At 37.5% G+C, this 18,025-nt stretch overlaps 1 protein-coding gene across 1 annotated transcript in view; it reads left to right on the forward strand.

Moving 5' to 3' along the window:
- Positions 1 to 419: 419 nt before the first annotated feature.
- Positions 420 to 18,025, forward strand: part of LOC139978462 (NBAS subunit of NRZ tethering complex-like) — a 52,042-nt gene continuing 34,436 nt past the window's right edge. The window contains exons 1-21 of the mRNA XM_071988717.1: positions 420 to 548; positions 2,130 to 2,193; positions 2,612 to 2,654; positions 3,142 to 3,222; positions 3,689 to 3,780; positions 6,002 to 6,135; positions 6,587 to 6,675; positions 7,133 to 7,189; positions 7,754 to 7,994; positions 8,601 to 8,678; positions 9,251 to 9,379; positions 10,477 to 10,540; positions 10,986 to 11,032; positions 11,770 to 11,913; positions 12,556 to 12,714; positions 13,380 to 13,435; positions 13,786 to 13,855; positions 14,595 to 14,720; positions 15,815 to 15,966; positions 17,042 to 17,194; positions 17,673 to 17,751. Coding sequence (XP_071844818.1) covers positions 471 to 548; positions 2,130 to 2,193; positions 2,612 to 2,654; positions 3,142 to 3,222; positions 3,689 to 3,780; positions 6,002 to 6,135; positions 6,587 to 6,675; positions 7,133 to 7,189; positions 7,754 to 7,994; positions 8,601 to 8,678; positions 9,251 to 9,379; positions 10,477 to 10,540; positions 10,986 to 11,032; positions 11,770 to 11,913; positions 12,556 to 12,714; positions 13,380 to 13,435; positions 13,786 to 13,855; positions 14,595 to 14,720; positions 15,815 to 15,966; positions 17,042 to 17,194; positions 17,673 to 17,751 — 2,136 coding nt within the window. The 5' untranslated portion in view covers positions 420 to 470. The remainder of the gene's footprint in view (positions 549 to 2,129; positions 2,194 to 2,611; positions 2,655 to 3,141; positions 3,223 to 3,688; positions 3,781 to 6,001; positions 6,136 to 6,586; positions 6,676 to 7,132; positions 7,190 to 7,753; positions 7,995 to 8,600; positions 8,679 to 9,250; positions 9,380 to 10,476; positions 10,541 to 10,985; positions 11,033 to 11,769; positions 11,914 to 12,555; positions 12,715 to 13,379; positions 13,436 to 13,785; positions 13,856 to 14,594; positions 14,721 to 15,814; positions 15,967 to 17,041; positions 17,195 to 17,672; positions 17,752 to 18,025) is intronic.

Here is an 18,025-nt window from a genome sequence, read left to right on the forward strand (position 1 = left end):
TCAGATCCAGCTAAAGATAACAAGGTATCACGTTTCATTACTATCTGCATTTGTAGCGACACGAACAACACGTCACTCACAAGCAACAGAAAGTTAACTTTTTTTCCGATAGCCGCACGCGGTTTGGGGCGAGTCTTCAATACATTTTCTGCGGTCGATATCAATTACATGCATGGTAACCGTACTGCAAATTTATCCACGGTCGACAGAGCTGTGGAAGGGGCAACAATGGAATGCCTCCCTCCCTCCTTCCCATTTTTTTGTGGAATAATTCAATTGACTTTTGAGTTAATATGCTTTTAATGACATGTTTTTACAAAAAGAAAGAAATATATTCGACGTGTGTCGATCTCAGGACTTCTGGCAACCAGGAATAGCGTTACGAAGTTGAGACCATTTGGCGTTCCATACAATTTGGGCTACTTGTACCTACCTTCTGGTTCTACTCGCAGATTGTGTTTTAAAAAAACATGGCTGAAGAGGAAGAAGAGTCTATACTATACGATCTACTCGTTCCTGCGGAATGGACAGTAGAACCAGAACCTCTGGTAATTGCTGCAGTTGATTTAATTACAATTTTCTCTGATTTTCAGATTAATTACGATCGATTGCCACGTACCTTGTAACACTACATTGATTGAGGTTGCATGGTAGTCTCAGTAAGGATGATTATTACTAGGCCCCTAGGAAACTAGTTCCGCGAAAAATAGTTGAGATTTGTCAGGATAGCTTTGGGTATTTACTATTTAGCATGATAATGCTAGGTTTTGATACATTTTGGTCATAAAATGAGACATATCCATGCTTTTGAGTGTAAGGATTGCTCGGACTAACTGTTAGGGATAGAATCGTCTTCACATTTAAGCCATGGGAATTCTTGAGTACCATTTCTGATCTGCTACAACTTAACACAATTCTGTGTGAGACTGTCAGTAGCCGTCCATACTGTACATTGGAATGAAATCTGGGAGAAGCTTACTAAGTGAAATAGTCATTAGAAAAAACCTCATGACAATTGAAAAATGTGTGCCCCAAATCTAAAACTTGCATTCCCCCTACCTGATGAGTTATGGAACAATGTGGCCCATCGATATTTGTACTAGTAGTACTAATATACAGTTTACAGTTTCATGACTGATTCATGTGGAACTTGAAGCCAGGTGGGAAGTGTAGGCCAATATTCTTGGAAGCTAGGCCTAATATGGTGTGAAATTTGTTATGGAACTTATTTAAAGATGAGCTGATATAAGACAGCAAATATTAGAAATGTTATTGGATAGAAATGGTTTGGACCTTGGTCAAAGCCTAGTTATGTAAACTTAGTATTCATAGTTTGACTTTGAAAATTATTGTGCATAGCCAAATGTGAGACAAGTTTATCAGACAGTGTTTCCTTTCCATTACTGTAGTAAAATGATAAAGTTTGTCCTATGTGGAGAGTGAAGAGAACATCTCATATTGGAGCATAAAAGACAGATACTATGCACAGTGAACTGTGTATACGAAAAGACAATATAAGTACAAGAGCTGAAAGCCTAATTATAACAAAGATAGATGCAGACTATGTATGCAGAGCTTTGTCATAGGCTTACATAATAGGCCATACTGAAATCAGGACTTTTGTATTCATTTGCCAAACACAAATCTTCATTATTTGCCCAGCTGACTGGCACTAAAAAATATCTTTTCCACTTTCAAATATGTTAACTGCTTGTACAATATTTTGATGCTATAGGACTGTGAGATCTTTGTGAGATGTTTCATCAATGTATCTAATAACATTTTGTGTAATTATTATCTCATAAAAAAAATTCTTATTCCCATCTAATTCACTTCTGTAATGACTATGCAGCACCTAATGTTTGCAACAACAGTTGCTAGATCTTATTACACACAGTGATCTCATTTCATGTTATTCAAGTATTGTTATCCCAGTTTGCCACATGTGGCTAATATAAACCATCATATAAATTTTGATCTTTCATATCACAGACTCCACAAACTTTTTTTGTTTTGGCTCTCGTTAAACTTTTGAAATTTTATAGTTTACTACAGTATGTTTGGCAGTAGATGCAAAACAATTTGAAGTTCAGAATTTACTCTTTATTTCTTTCTACTTTTATCTCCAGACGAATGTAATCCTTGATAATCAACAGACTTCATTCGGCAGTAAACTACTGTCTGCTGCCATCAGTGAGTATATTACATCCATGCCAGAAATAATTTATTTAAATTATATGTGATCATGAGATGAACAGAGGTTACAGCCTGAAAACCTTGTAAAACACCAGAACTTAAAAAAATAATTTTTTGCTTGGTTTAACTTCATACTACTGTAAGTCACAGTAGATCTCCGTTGATCATTACAAGAAAACCCAATTGAAATTGATGCAGATCAGATCAATATCTGACAACCTTTTTAACGTGATTATCCGTAACTATAAAAGCTTTGATGAACTTTGGTATCGATAGGTACGACAGTGTTACTTTAAGTGCTACTGGTGAATGTTCTCATTCAAGCTGTGGCAGGGAATCACTAAGCTAGTTGGCTTTCTGCTTGTATGATAAATAAATCAGTTTTCAAGATATCGTTATTTCCTTCCACCGCCAGGAACGGGATGGACAATGCTTCGCAGCACAGGGATACCCCTGACGTAAGTTTCCCTCAATATTTCATAATTGATTTTAAATTTATAAAGTGAACATTGGAAGATAAATGTTTGAGAAGGTTTGCTACTTTTCAGCATCGACAGTGTCCTGTATTCACCTTGAAAATATTAAAGGGGATATATGTGGATAGTGAAAAATTTCATATGAAGCTATAACATTCTGTACATTGTGCATTTACAAAATGGCAGCCTAAGTAAAGTGACTACTGAACAGCAGCAGGGTTTAAATACCTTAAATATTTTGGGGAGTTGTGCACCACAAGCTTACTCTATCTATCATATAAGTCTATAATTTATAGGATTTAATACAGTTGTTCTGTTGTGCTTTTTGTTGTTGTGCTGAAGATAGATTAGAAGTTTGTTTAAATAAGCAATAATTAGAAAATGAAATTGCTCTTACATCTTTTTCAATGACCTTCCCTAGATTAATCCAAATGTTTTACTCTTCGCTTGTCTGTTTTTCTTGTCTCAGAACTGCGACACGATGTTCCTTGCCAGCATCCCTCATCAGACTTATTAATTCTCAAATGAGCTGGCATCTTTCTGCCAATGAGTAAGTTTTGTTTTTATCGATACAGCCCCTAAAACCCATCATCACAGCTGCCTACACAAAGTGTAAGACATCCTGTCAAAATGAGATGAAGTAAATCAGCATCGCTTCTTATCAAATACTACTTGATATAAGTAAAATGCAGAACAGAAAAGAGAGAGGGAAAATTATAAACAAGAGAAAAGAGCAAAGATAATAAATGGCTAGAATGGAATTCAAACAAATGACCTCTGAAATCCTTTCCCTGCTGGTTTCTGGCTTGTATCCGAATGAAAAAGTGGGTTGTGAACCCTGGTTACAAGGTTTGCAATGTTCTGGGGTTTCTGAAAGAAATCTGTTGATAAAAGAGTTATTTTATGGTCATCTATCGAAATAGTGTTTGTCACAGAATGTTGAACATTGCTCTTTGTCCACAAATTTTCAACAGACTACTAGTTTCTCACATTTCATAATTATTTTCTGATAACAGAGATGGCCAATTACTTGCAGTCCTCCAGGATAACTACATCGAAATTCGAACGTTCAGAGATGAGTTTGAAAGCGTCATCGGAAAATGTCAAGGTAAAGAAATGAAATGGGGGTGTAGGCGGTTTTACACTATCTAACGCAACGTAGTGGCCAAGAACCTGAAGTATTTTTAAGGGAGGGCCCGAAGAACATGAACTTATAGCATGCTCCTCATGGTGAAACATAATTGCACCTATTAGGTGAATTGAGTGTACTTTTAATAGTAGGAAAGACTAGCGTAGGTTCTTATGACCAACTAGACTGGATTCTGCTCTCAACTTTTATAGGAGGAGCTTCATCAGTAGTAAGCCTTTGAATATTTTATATTCGGCATGAGCCTCTCATTCTCAAAATGCATCTATTTTCTGTGCACGAGTTTTTATGGACTCATAGTGCATCTATAAGAGCATCTAAAAGAGCTTCGTGTGAACCTTGAGAGTCAGCTGATTCTTCGTTAGTACGAAACCTTGAGTTAACAAGTAAATCTTTGAGATTTTGGGCCCTTTTGTAGGCAAGAATCGGTTCTTTTGGAAACAGTTTGGATAATTCCGCGTGTTGCAAAATTAGTTGCCAATGTTTCAAAAGTGCTTTTTTCAGATGCATGGTTTTGATATGGGGTGTATAGGTAAGCTTGAACACCAGTGGTGGTTCCTTTTGTTTAGGATTGGAAGTGAGGTAATGCCTACGGTTTTCAAATTTTATGCCTTTAGTGGCTGTGGCAATTTCCTCTTTCTTATAGTTACGGAGTAACAGTTTCTCTGTGAACGCGTTCTTTTTCTGTAAGAAATCAGTCTCGTTGTTACAGAGACGTGCGTATCGTAATATTTCCCCTTTAATGAAGCCTTTAAAAGTGGCAAGTGGGTGTGCAGAGTTTCTGTCGAGGTATTGGAAGGTTTCCGTGGGTTTGGTGTGGACTAGTGTCTAATAACCCATTGGTTTCAAACCTTGTACCTTTGAAGATTTTCAAATCTAGGTATGTTACCTCGGTGTTTGATATTTCTACCGTAAACTTTAAGAAGCGGTGAATTTCATTCAACCTTTTTACTAGGTGTTCAAGTTCCTGATGTGTACCGTCGTAGAGCAATAGAATGTCATCTCTATAGCGGAGCCATTTTAAGATTTTATTATCTGTCGGTAAAATCTGGTTTTCAAGTCTATGCATGACGATATCGCAGATTTCCGGAAAGGCTTGGCTACCCATGGCGCAACCGATCTTTTGTAGATAGAGTTGGTTATTGAACTCGAAACAGTTTCTTGTTAAGATGAGTTCCATTAGTTTGCGCATGGATATGGAAGATATTTTATTTATTCCATATTCGCTTTTTTCCGTCTTTTCATAGACTTCTTGACATATATCTAATGCCTCCTCTTGGGGAGTATTGGTATACATGGCGACGACATCGAGTGTAGCAAGTACTACCGTTTTTGGTAACGGGGTGGCTTCCAAAATTTGCAGAATGTGATTTGTGTCTTTCACATAAGTGCTTTGTTTTATTACAATAGGAAGCAAGAAATAGTCCACAAATTCCAATATTTTTTCGGTTGGTGATCCGTTTCCACTTATTATCGGTCTACTGGCAAATTTTGAGTTAGCCGGGGGTGCTTTATGAATTTTTGGTAGCACATATATGACCGGTGTGCAGATCTTGTGGCTATATGGTGACAAGTACTCGAAGGTGCTTTTATCGATCTCTTTTGCAGAGAACATTTCAATTAGTGTTTCCTGGACTAAACTTTTAGTTTGAAACGTCATATCACTTTTTAACTTTTCGTAGTGGTGACTAGCTAATTGCCTTTCAATTTCGGCCTGATAGTCTGAGTGATTCATTATAGCAATGCCTCTACCTTTATCGAAGGGTTTGACAATAATAGAGCGGTCATTTTTAATTGCATTTAGTGCAAAACGCTCTGCTTTATGCATGTTGCTATTGGCGTTTCGGATAGTAACACTTGCCATTTCGGTTTGTGTTGCTTCCAAGTAGTCCTCTAGGTTTTTACTAAAAGTCATGTTAGGTGACCATGTAGAGGGTAGACGGAATTTTGTAATCCCTTTTTGCATTTTATTCTGCATGATGAAGCGGATTCTCATTTTTCTTTTTAGGTCTTTTAATGACTTGAGAAGATCACTTCGTTTAGGTTTTACTGGAGTTGCTATGAACTTCAGACCTTTTCCCAGCGCAATAAACTCTATATTGGACATGTTTCTGTCTAATTGGTTCTTTACGAACTTTTTTAGTGTTTCTAATTGTTTCTTCTGCATCTTTCCTCACTCAAGTCCCCAGAGATACTCATCCACAATGGCGTCAGGTTGCCTGGAGTCCAGACTCGTCTATGATTGCTTGCGCTGATAGCCGTGGAAATGTCAGGGTCTTTGACCTCACAGGCCATCACCTTTACACTATTGAAAGAGTGAGTAGATATTACTTGTAAGGTCTATTTGGGGTTGGAAAATGTTGGGGGTGGGGGGTGGGGGTGGGGGGAATAATGGTGCAAGGGAGCTCTTCATGCTGCTCTAATAACAAGCTCTATTGATGGGAAGCCCCTGAGCTCTCCTTTGAAGATTTGTAGATATTTTCTTTAATTATGGAAAAAATGCATGGAAAAATGACTATAAAATGTTCTTTAGAATGTTTCCTTTCAGTAGGGATTCTTACCCTTCTCACATGTTAGTATTTTATGGATAACCTTGTATAATCAGGCAAATATATGATTGTCTTGGTTTAATTGTTTCTCTACTCAACACACATCCTCTGGGTCTCAAGGAGTCTTATCATTTTCACCCTTGATCCCTTACAGCTCTGAAAAGGTATCTTTGCTTATTTAATTTACTTATATCTAGTTTTTTTCCACCTCATTTCAGACAGAGCAGGCCTCTGTTGATACATTAGTTGATTTCAGCTGTGCAATTGCTGGCCTCATCTTCACTGGATACAAGCAGACTGCCAAATGGTAAAGTAAATACTGCCCTCTCTTACTCTGATGATCACAGCAGTCAAGTGCCATTCTTGACTAGCAGGTGTAAACTACTTAAATTTATTCATTGGAAAAAAATACTCCTTAATCGCAAGCCATCAAAATGTTACATGTTTGATTGTGAGTAGAAGAGTGAAAGGCCCAGTCTAAAATTGTCTGCCAGATTGAATCCTAATTTCATCTATGTTCCTAACTGTAAATTTATATCTCTACTAAGGAGTTTGTGGGAGAAATAGCCAAATCACCGGTAATTTCCTTAGTTCCAAGAAAGTATACGAAATAGGATATAAAAATAAACTGACAAATGGGAGTTTCTTTTCTAGTTAAATAGATCTTAGTGCATTTGCAAATAATGGCGATATTGAGAATTTTACTCACAAATTTCATGGCAATATCATTTTCATTTTTGACTCAAAATTGCATTTCTGAACAGGTCTGCTGAACTGCTTGTGATCAACTACCATGGAGCACTCCGCTGCTATCTTGTTAGGTAGGTGTACTATGGGTTCCCTGTCCCCCCCACTGCCCCAACCCCACCCCCCTTAAACTGTGATTAGAAAACTCATAGTTCTCTTTGGTCGAATATTTCTCCCATATGTGAGAGGTCAGAGGTCATAGTTTATTCTTGTCTATGGCTATTGTGCTCGGTCAGCTTTTGAACAGAGGGTCTTATGTAGTTGTCTCATTAAAGGTGTGAGACTTAAAATGTTTATAACAACTTTATTCTCGAACGTTTGTTAATCGATATATATATATGTCACAACTGTAACGTGAATTTTGTGTTTATCTTTCCTGATGAAATATTAGATGAAGAAGATGTGGATGCTATGTGACCTTATAGATATTTCCAAGAAGTCAACATCTGACTTCCGTTAAAATTTAACAACATAGCTTTGGTCGATGTGAAGATATATGTGGTGGATTATTTTAATTTTAATTTAAGTAGTTAGATTACATTGAAAAACCTCCCTTATCAAAATGTATATATCTTGTGGGACTGACATTTTAATAAAATTCCAAAACATTCTTCCATTTTTCCTTTTCTCTACAACAGTCCTTCTGAATTTCAGGAGAGTCACACATTTCTATTCAGTAGTTATTACCCACAAGGCATCAGCTGTGCCGCGTACGATACCCAGCATGCACTACTCTTCATCGGTGGACTGTCAGAGGAGAGTTCCAACCAAGCAGACAATGTTGTCATGGCAACTAACCAAGGCTTGACTGCCTGGAGAGATCTCTCTGTAGCTCCATACTATAAGCTGGTCACAGATTATGATCGAGAATATGGGCAGGTACGGTACTGGGTTGTTAAAAAATAAACATGTTAATGCAGGTATCAGGATTTCAGAATCTCACCATAACATGTTATACATATATGTCAGTTGATATGACAGTTTTAAACTGGAATATTTTTTAATGCGAGTATAAAGTCACAAAACGTTCAGTACAGACATCACAGTGTCGTATAACACTATTTAAATTTTGTTATCAAAACTTTAAAAATGGACTTGACTTCCTCACTTCAGAATAGATTTCTGATGTTAGATGGCACAGACACAATGAAATGGAAACACGACATGGCCACTTCCTAGTAAAGATTACAAAATCTGTAAAATGCAGTGTGTGTATTAAGCTAGATCTGGCAGATACAGTCACTATGAAAACGGGTATGAGGCAAAAATCCCCATGTTGTTTGAAAGTAAATGACAGTCATGATGCAGTTAATGCTAAGCTGCGTATTGGACTACCTGTATTGTCAGCGCTTTAACTTGTAGCAGCCAATGTACTTTAACACTCTAAAATATAACAGACCATGCAGTTGAAAAATGATATCTCACCCAACATAAACCATTTATACTTTCATTGTTAGAATATTTTGCTTTTGTTTTTTCTGATAGGGAGGAAGGAAGAGCATCTTAAAGAGGATATCTAGGATATCAACTGTTGGAAACTACTTTCTTCAGTCTCAAGAACAGGTGCAATTTATGATTTATGATCTACAATTATTTTATCATTTTGGTAGTATAAAATGAAAAATCTTACATCTCATATCTAAAGGAAATATTATTCAAATTGAGAAGGTAGCTGTTGAAGAAAGCCATGGTAATTTTATAGCTTGATTTCTATTAATTTTTATTCTTTTGTAATATCTTACTGGGTTTCCAGTTTGAAATTTGTATGGAGTACTGTAAGATGCTAGACGGAGGAAAATAGGATATGTCTTTTAATGCTGTCCTAGTAGTGTGTCCTTCTAATTTCTTTTAATATAAAACAAAGTCCTAACCATGCTGCATCTGTAGTGGATAGGGAATATTAGTGCCTGGCCGTTTTGATCTATTCCCATCATCACTCTTCTTGTTGCTGTTATTCATGTAAAAGACTTCATATGAACCATGAAAGCCTAGCTATTATCCATTTTTTTTTCAACTTTGGGGAATTTTGTATCAACACTTCTGGTTAACAAGAGCCATTTTTAATTTGCTTTAGTATTTGGTTTATGATTAAAGGTGTTTCGTCTTTAATTTAGTTATATTGCTTTCTCCAACAGGATGGCATTTTTAAGATGTGTCTATCTCCTAAAGGGACTGTATTAGCTACCATTCATCAATCTGGTCTGCTGGGTCTCTGGGATGTACCTTCAATGAGAAGAAAGAAGGCTTGGCCTAAACATGAACAGGTACTGTGGAATTTAGAAAACAGAAGAAACAGTTCTGGCTTTTTCAAAGAAAAAAAAAAGTCTTTGCAGGTTCTTCAAATTGTCAGAGATCAGTGAATTGTCGGAATGAACTGAGATTTTTACAAAGTTAAATGCTTTTTAGTGGGTAATCATGTTTGTTGGTATGATGTCAGTTACAGATCAGTCAAGGACTGCGTCAAAAGTAGGATGCTGAGGGGCTGCAGCATCGTGCAGCCAGGCTGCATAGGGTTTAAAGGCATTGAAGACTCGCCCCGAACCGCGTGCAGCCATCTGAAAAAGTTAACTTTCGGTTGCTTGCAAGTGACGTTTTGTTTGTGTCGCTACAAAATGCAGACGGTACAGTAATGAAACGTGATACCTTGTTATCTTTAGCTGGACCTGAGATGTCCATCCCTGTATTGTTTGTACAGTGTGCTGTGGGTATTGACCGCAGCTGTATGTACTGACTGTACTCTAGTGTATAATTACCGACGGCAGCAAGCTGTGTGTGTGTATTTTCTGGGATCGATGGTGGTGTCTAACACTTCTGTTACACCTCATTCGCAAGTAGGTCAGATTACCGGCATTAGACGTTTCTTTTTGCGCGAGTCTTCACACCCTTTAACCTTTTGTGCTATGCAGTTACACACAATAGGCACTGTCATCTTCAGTCTTGCTGCAGCTTTCTTTATTTATTTATTTTTTGACATGATTGCCTATGCATCAGTACACCTGCAATCTCATTTTCACCAACGTACGCAGATTTATACATTTATTGCTGAATAGTTAGCTTTTGAACGGATTCAATTCCTAATGCTTCAAATGCAGTCATTGTAGAAGAACAAGAAGCCTCCATGCTACGCCTCCAGGTCGTCGACTACCGACAGAACTATAATATATTACTATGAATTAATTGGGGAGAACAGATCATTAGAGAATTACATTTCTGTGTATTTCCTTCATTGGTATTGTGTCAACCATCATGGTTTAGTTGAGAGGGTAAAAGTTTAAAACATCTCAATTTGTTGTCACCTGTAATAAGTTATATCTCATTATATCTCTCTCTCTTTCTTTTTTCTTCCCTTCCCTCCATCTAGCCGAAACTGGAGGAGTCAGGCTCTAACTCTTTGTTGCCTACGAAGAAGAGAAAGCTTCAAGAAGGTAAGACCTCATTTTGCACCAAATTTTGTTTGCCTTAAAAAAGTCTTAAAAGAAAGATCCAGAATTAAAACCACATTATCGAATAAGCATGTTAACTGTAACGTTTGAGTGGATGGAGGCGGTGCCATTAGCAGCAGTGAAACCCTAGCATGTGGGAGGTCATGGGTTAAGGGCGGGGTCTTCCCCCAGGGGGTATCCCATGGTTTCCCATCTGAATTGGTCTTCCAAAATGTTTGAAAAAGGAAAATGAGCTAGTACTGTCAAATCTGATAGCAGCCCGACATGAGTTGTAAGTTATAAGCCATTCGGATTCTCCTACTTGCATGTATGGCTGCTTAGTGTCATAAAATACCTGCCTTCCATGCCGACATTATAACCTCTCTATTGAATTATGTTCTATCAAGTACTCTCTCATGAATTCTAAACGGTTCTACTTTGTTACCAGGGCAACCATCCGACACCCTGGCAGATGTCAACTTTTGGTCCGAAACTGTGAGTCGCATCGTAGCAATTAATAGATATTTTGTCGTTATATTTGTTAAACAAATTTGTGTCAAATTCCTCTCTGTATTTCAGTTACGATCAAGTTTAATCTCCTGCATGTCGTTGTTTAGGTTTTGATGTTAATGTAAAATGCGCATGCATCTAGTAATGTCTTTGTACATAGTGCGGCAACAGATTTTCTTCCACCCCAGTTAGAGAGTTTAGACTCTGGTAGCCCAGGTTATGCTCAAACCCAATCAATATTCCATAAATTTTGACTTGATATATTTTGTTAACATTATGAGGGATGCAGTCTTCTGTGTCCTAGTTTATTTCTATTTTGCCAAATAGGACATAAAAAATCGTTGAAGAACTGTCTATTCATCGATAGTCCAAATGACTTTGTTCGACACAGTTGCACTACAGTGTCTGTTGAGTAGGGTGTCTGGAAACCATTGCTGTGGTGCTCGAGCTTACAATATGGTTGACGGAAGTATTAATACCAAGATGTCAACTTCTAAACCACGAACAGTGGCAGTAATTAGAAATATTAAACAGTAATTTATCCATGATCATCATTGATATCTTTTTTTTTTTTTTTTTTACGTGAGTTTTTCAGTTCATAATGATAGATTTTCCAAAACTAATATTTCAAATTGACAACTGCCATTTGTTCCTAGAGATGCTGCTTATTAATGTTTTTGGAAGTGTTACTCACTCAGAATTCTATCTTCTCTATCTTCCAGAGTCTCATTCTAGCTCGTTTTTCCGGTGCTCTGGCCGTCTGTTCTTCCTCTGACCTGAAGAATAGACTCGGAGATGCAGCAGAGCAACTCGACTCGGCGCCCAGGCTCACTCCCAGATTCGGGAAAGGTTTTCTTGCCCTAGAGGTAGGGAAATGTTCCAGAAAAAAGTCATACAAACTTAGTGTGTTTCTTGTCCATAGCTGCAAGCTCTGTATATTTTGCCAGAATTTTAACTTCATCTTATAGCTGTTAAGTTTCATTAATTTCCCAATATATATTTTAGTTTCTCATCAGCGTTAAAGACACTGTCTCTTCGAAAGCTTTCTTTCCATCATTGAGTAAATTTTTTTCGATACGCAGAAATCCCATGTTGACTTTTCTATGTTCAGTTTACATCTTGTGTCACCGAGATCTAGCTCAAGTAATGGAAGAAAGGAAGGATCATCAAAAGTGTTTTTACTCATTTATTGAATCACAGTGAAAGATATGTTAGACTATCCGTAGCAACATGTGTAACAGGATCAATGATGAACAGAACAGAAATTAAATGATAAGCTCCCGCAGTCGGTAAGCATTCTAAATACAGGAAACTTGCATGTGTGCCATGCCTCAAATTACACTTGGTCAAGGTCAGTTCTGACCCTAATTCGACCTCTCAATATGCAAATAACATCGAAACCACACAAGGCAAAATTGTCAATGGACATCTTGATTTACTCTATGGGCCCTATACCTGTGATGGCAACCACATGGGAACTTTCTCTTTTTTTTGGCATCTTTTGTTAGTGCGATACCAGGGCTGTTCCCCCTGGACATCGTCACCTATCTGAGAGTGTGGATTCAGATGGAATAAATAGCGCCCTCATTGAAAGTGACGAAGAAGAGGAGGAGGACGATGATGAAGACCTGTCTTACATTTCACGATCAACAGGGTATATCAGACAGGTACGGAAAACCGAAAGAATTCGAGGTTTCAGTTCAGAGGTTTTATTTCTTTAAACATACAATGTAACATTGATTATGCATACTTCTAATGTCCAGGCCCAAAAATTATTTTTAATTCTATAACACTGCACACTTTCTTTCGGTACAGTTCAATGTGTTAGGGTGTTGTTATCTCAACTTCAAAGCCCCTATTGAAAAGTATTTTGAATACAGTTCTGTACAATATTGTGCTATCTATCATAATGTCCTGAGTTCGAGTCACTCCAAGATTAATGTATGTCGTCCAGTTACAGAGTTGTTGACAATTCATAGTCATGGATGTTAAATATGAATCTAAGAGACTGATTATGGTCAGCTTGCAGCTTTGATAAGCCAATGATGGCTTCTTCGCGAGTTCCTGCTTGCAGGAGGATCTAAAATACATACATCTTTGTCAAAATAAAATGTATACTCAAAGTGTGCCAAACCGTATTATCCAGATCTTTTTCATGTCATGACAGCATCGGGTTCCGATGACTCCACATAGTTCCAGTTTTATTGTACTTCTTTGTTTTAATGTGAACCCTTTCACCTATCCTCTCCTCCCCTTCTCCTTCCTCCTCTCCCCTCCCCCTTCTATTCATCTTTATTTGGTGGTTAGTTTGATCAAAATTCTATTCCCACAGGCCCTCTATTTTATCACAGACAGCGAAAGATTTCAACCTCCCAGGAAGAAGACAAAGTAAGTTTTTTTTGGCCTTTTTTTGGGTGTGCGTGTGTCCTATACCTTTAATATTCTATTGTTATGGTTTTATGAAATAAATAAATTAAGTGCATTTTGATAACAATAATTTCATCAGTTTCCATCTTTAATTTTTTGCTGAATATAATCCATTTGAGATGGTTCTATTCATGTTTATGATTGTCATTAAAACTTAGAATCTAGCCAAAAAATTAAAACAGATACAAATTGTTGAACTGAATCCATTTCTTATATTCACATGTCTGTCCATTAAGAGTAACTTTATATGCAAATTGATGCAGATTTAGGTATATAAATGTTGCTTCCTTTGTTTTACAACTTAACAACAGAGTCATGAAGCATACATACCGATTGGTTAGTCTGCATGAGACAACTCCTCAAGAACTCTATGCCAGGAGGGTAAGTCTCTTCATGTCATTGAAAAAGTGGGTTTCAGAGACATCTTCTCTATCCTAAGAAGTTGGCCTTTAACTACCCAACTAAATGTCTTTTGTAGTTTGCAAGACCGATGTCTTACAAATGGCACCTAAATGGCATATAAACTGATGAGGACACAAAATGAATGTTTTCTGTTCATGACCGGCACTCATGCGAACTGTAATAATTCCCTGCGATCGCTTATGTTTGTTCGTACTGAGGAGTTTTAGTTGTGAACCTTGTGAACACAATGCCGCCTGTTATGGGGGGGGGGTGGTGGGGGAGCCGATGTCGTGATTCCACCGACTGAAGACGAAGTGACCCATAACCTTTCGCAGATGTATGCAAAGCACCCCACTATCCACGATGTTCCATGTTACAACGGTTCAGTCGAGTTAGGTGGCATATAGTGGGGCAGTGTGTGGCTGGCTTAAACTTAAGACCAACATTATTGATAACAAATTTCTTCCTTTCTTCAATACATGTTCCACCATTAAATGCCAACTGTTGACAAAGATATTGTAAGGTCACATGTAATAAAAGAATCAATGTTTGATTAAAACATATCATCTGCTTATATTTAAAATGTTGTTCTGTTCTATTGAAGCATTTTAAAGACCATTGAACTCCACCCTTTGCATGGTCCAGTCTGATGCTTCACTGTTGAAATATTCAGGAAATAAAACCTTTCATTAATTAACACCGATTCTGTCTTCAACAGATTCAAAACGAAGAATACGGAGAAGCTTTGGCCGTTGCTAAGAGATTTGCTCTGGATACCGATTTGGTCTACCAAACTCAGTGGAAGAAATATCCTGTCTCCCTGGCAACCATTCAAGATTACCTTGTAAGGTTTACTGTTTTTTCCTCCATCTTAATCTTGTATTTTATACCTAGAGTCACATCATCCCTTAGCACGTCCAATCCAAGATAGCCACTTGCTTTTGCATTTTCTTAAAATTATACAAAACTCCTCAGATAACAGATCAGCTGCTTGTATTTCTTTCAAGTAACTGAATGCATTGTTCCATAAGATTACTCAGTATTTGTTATATGCAAAACTGATGACACAAATACCAGTAATGATATCAGTTCTCTTTCATGCATGTTTGCTTCAGGAGATGTTGTTGTGCACAACCAGCCAGAGTAGCTCACCGATATACCAGGGAATCATTTTAGTGTTCAAAATTTTGCGTAGCAGTTTTGAATGTTCCGAACTGTGTCTCATATAAAATGCTATCAGTGGTTCCTATGTACGGAAGATGCTAAACATCTGTGAACTTGTATAGCAGATTGCCCATATATAGCAGATGTATAGCAGATTGCCCATATCACAACAGCATCTTCAGGATGCAACCGGATAAGTTATTCCCTGTGTAAAATTTCTGCAATATTGTCCCACTTGCAAATATTCCAGAAGGACTAAACTCACCAACCGTTTTCAAGCAATGTACACTTCATCTGCTGCACCCTCAGGACATATTGTCTCTGAGTAACTTAATCATCTAATTGGATCCATTATTATCTGGGAGCATTAACAGTCTTTGGGAAAAAGATTTGGAAACTTCTGGTACTATTTTGTGTAGTACTAAAATTGTTAGATATTGAAAATAGTTCTTGATATTTCATCCATTGTTTCGCGTACTGACGAATATGCATATTATTTTATTTTGTCCTACGATGGTGTTTTAAACATCTATACGCCCTTAAAATTGTTCTACATCCTTTAAAAATAGGACGGCAATAAAATATAATTTGTTGTCTGTAACATAAAGCTAGGAGACTGCTAAGAAAGATATCATTTGTGATCAAAAATTCAGTTTTCAAATCAGTGAAATGATTTGGACCGTGATATAACATTTGTCAGTACGTGAAACGGGATGATTTGTCGGTGAGTATTTATTACAAGTAGACATTTTTTCCTTTGGTTGTCTTCCATAGAGTAAGATCACCAAGCGGTCTTGGGTGCTACACGAATGTTTGGAAAGAGTCCCCGAGGATATCGATGCTGCGAGAGAGCTCTTGGAATATGGACTCTCTGGAACTGACGTTAAGGCCCTCATTACTATCAGAAATGGAGAGGATAATGGCAGGTGAAGGACAAGATTTAGATCTTTCTGATTTATCAGAATTTATTCCCAAATTACTTTTCATTTCTGGACAGATATTGTCGATCCCGTACGTACTCTAACGTCCTTTTTGTTTGTGTCTCTGAGGTATTACCTGCTGATTTTTAGTTTTAGTATCTTTATTTCATCTTTTGTGTTCACGCTTGTTAACGTCACAAATATATCAGTTACTTTAAGAAAAAAAGAGTAATAATTATCGATCATGTTTTTCTTAGTCACCCTGTGTGATGAATAACGAAGCACAAGTACTACCTATCGTTAAGTACAATGCTACAGATAAACAAGATTTGTGTGGGTTAAGTGTGTGGGGAGAGGGAAACTAGTGCAGAGGGGTAATGTTTAAAAACAAATCCCTTTTGATGATACATGATCATTTACAGTCGTTATTTTTAAGGCAATAAAAATTCATAGTTACACATATTGACTAAAAAATATGTGCATGTCATTGAAAACCCCATTTTTAATAAATAACAAATATGTCATTTATATAGCGCTTAATCACAAAAAGTATCGAATAAAACGATAAAAAGGAAATAAATACAGTGAAAACAAATAATAACCTAATAAAAATAATCCTAAAATACCGACACAAAAAATGTAAAAAAAAATAAGAGGTTATTAAAAATACAATAGAAGGTTATAAAAAATACAATAGGAGGTTATAAAAGTACAATAAGAGGTTATAGCAAACAAGAGATTATTAAAGGTAATATTACGTAAAATAACTTTAAAAAATACGTCTTCAAATGACATTTATATATTGGCAGCGTTGGACTGGTCCTGATGTCTTTTGGCAAATCATTCCATAGCTTTGGACCAATGTAACTGAATGCTTGTTTGCCAATTGTCTTCCTTGCTGGTGGTACAAGAAATAAGGATGTGTCAGAAGAAGAAACGTAGCAAGCACCGTACAAAACAGAGACTGGTTGTGGAAATCACCATGGTTACAATGAAATCCTATTTTTTCATCACTTTAATAAATAGGCTTTACTGGCACGCATTGACTTTTGCGCTCGGTCTGTCGTTTCTTTCCACTCAGATTTATTGATTGTTCATTGGATGACGGAGATGAAACCATGGATACATCTGAAGACTGGGAGGCGGCAAACTTTAATGAAGATGAAGCTACGGTGTTAGCCAGACGGATGAGAGAATACCAGCAGAAACACGTCAAAGAAGTTGACTTTAACAGGTGATGACAGCTTCATAACAAGCTTTTCATCGGAGGGGGGAGGGGGTGGGAGAGGAGGGTAGGGGGGACGGTAAATGGGACAATTTACAGCTTCATAACGAGCTTTCAATCAGAGGGGGGAGGGGAAGAGGAGGGAAGGGGGAGAGGAGGGGATGGGGAAAGGAGGGGGAGAGGAGGGGAGAGGGAGGGGAAGGGGAGGGGAGAGGAGGGGAGGGGAGGGGGAGAGGAGGGGAGAAGAGGGGAGGGGGAGAGGAGGTGGAGGGGAGGGGAGAGGAGGGGAGGAGGAGGGGAGAGGGGATGGTAAATGGGCCAATTTGAGTTCTTGTCATAGGAAGGTTTACTAGCCTGGGAGTTTCATTGTTCATCTCTAGGTGACAGGTATTACGATTTGTTTTTGTTTCTGAATAAACATGGTACCTATTAATAGTAGATCAATGTCACTGTTTTGCTGAATTATTATTATTATTTTTTTTTTCAGTCTCAATATTGAGCAGAAGGAATTGATCAATTGCAGGCTGCGTCTTCTTTCGTATCTTGACAGACTCAAAACATATGAGGTAAGGGTTCTGATGAACTAAACTTTGGCATTATTTTATTATATATTTATTTCATATATTTTATAGTAATAATTCTGTCACCAAATATTGATATAACATATCACTTTGGAACCATACTGCATTACTTAACTATATTCCCGGGCCTTTTATCTTGCACTGCCATGTTAACAATACTTTAATACAGATAACGTCAACCACCCCTCCCCCCTCCCCCGCTCCGCCCTCCTCACCTCGGTTTCCTCTCGTCCAGGTATTTTCTCTCATATTTTTTAAA

Source organism: Apostichopus japonicus, chromosome 13, assembly GCF_037975245.1.
Source record: "Apostichopus japonicus isolate 1M-3 chromosome 13, ASM3797524v1, whole genome shotgun sequence".
Lineage (NCBI taxonomy): Eukaryota > Metazoa > Echinodermata > Holothuroidea > Aspidochirotida > Stichopodidae > Apostichopus > Apostichopus japonicus.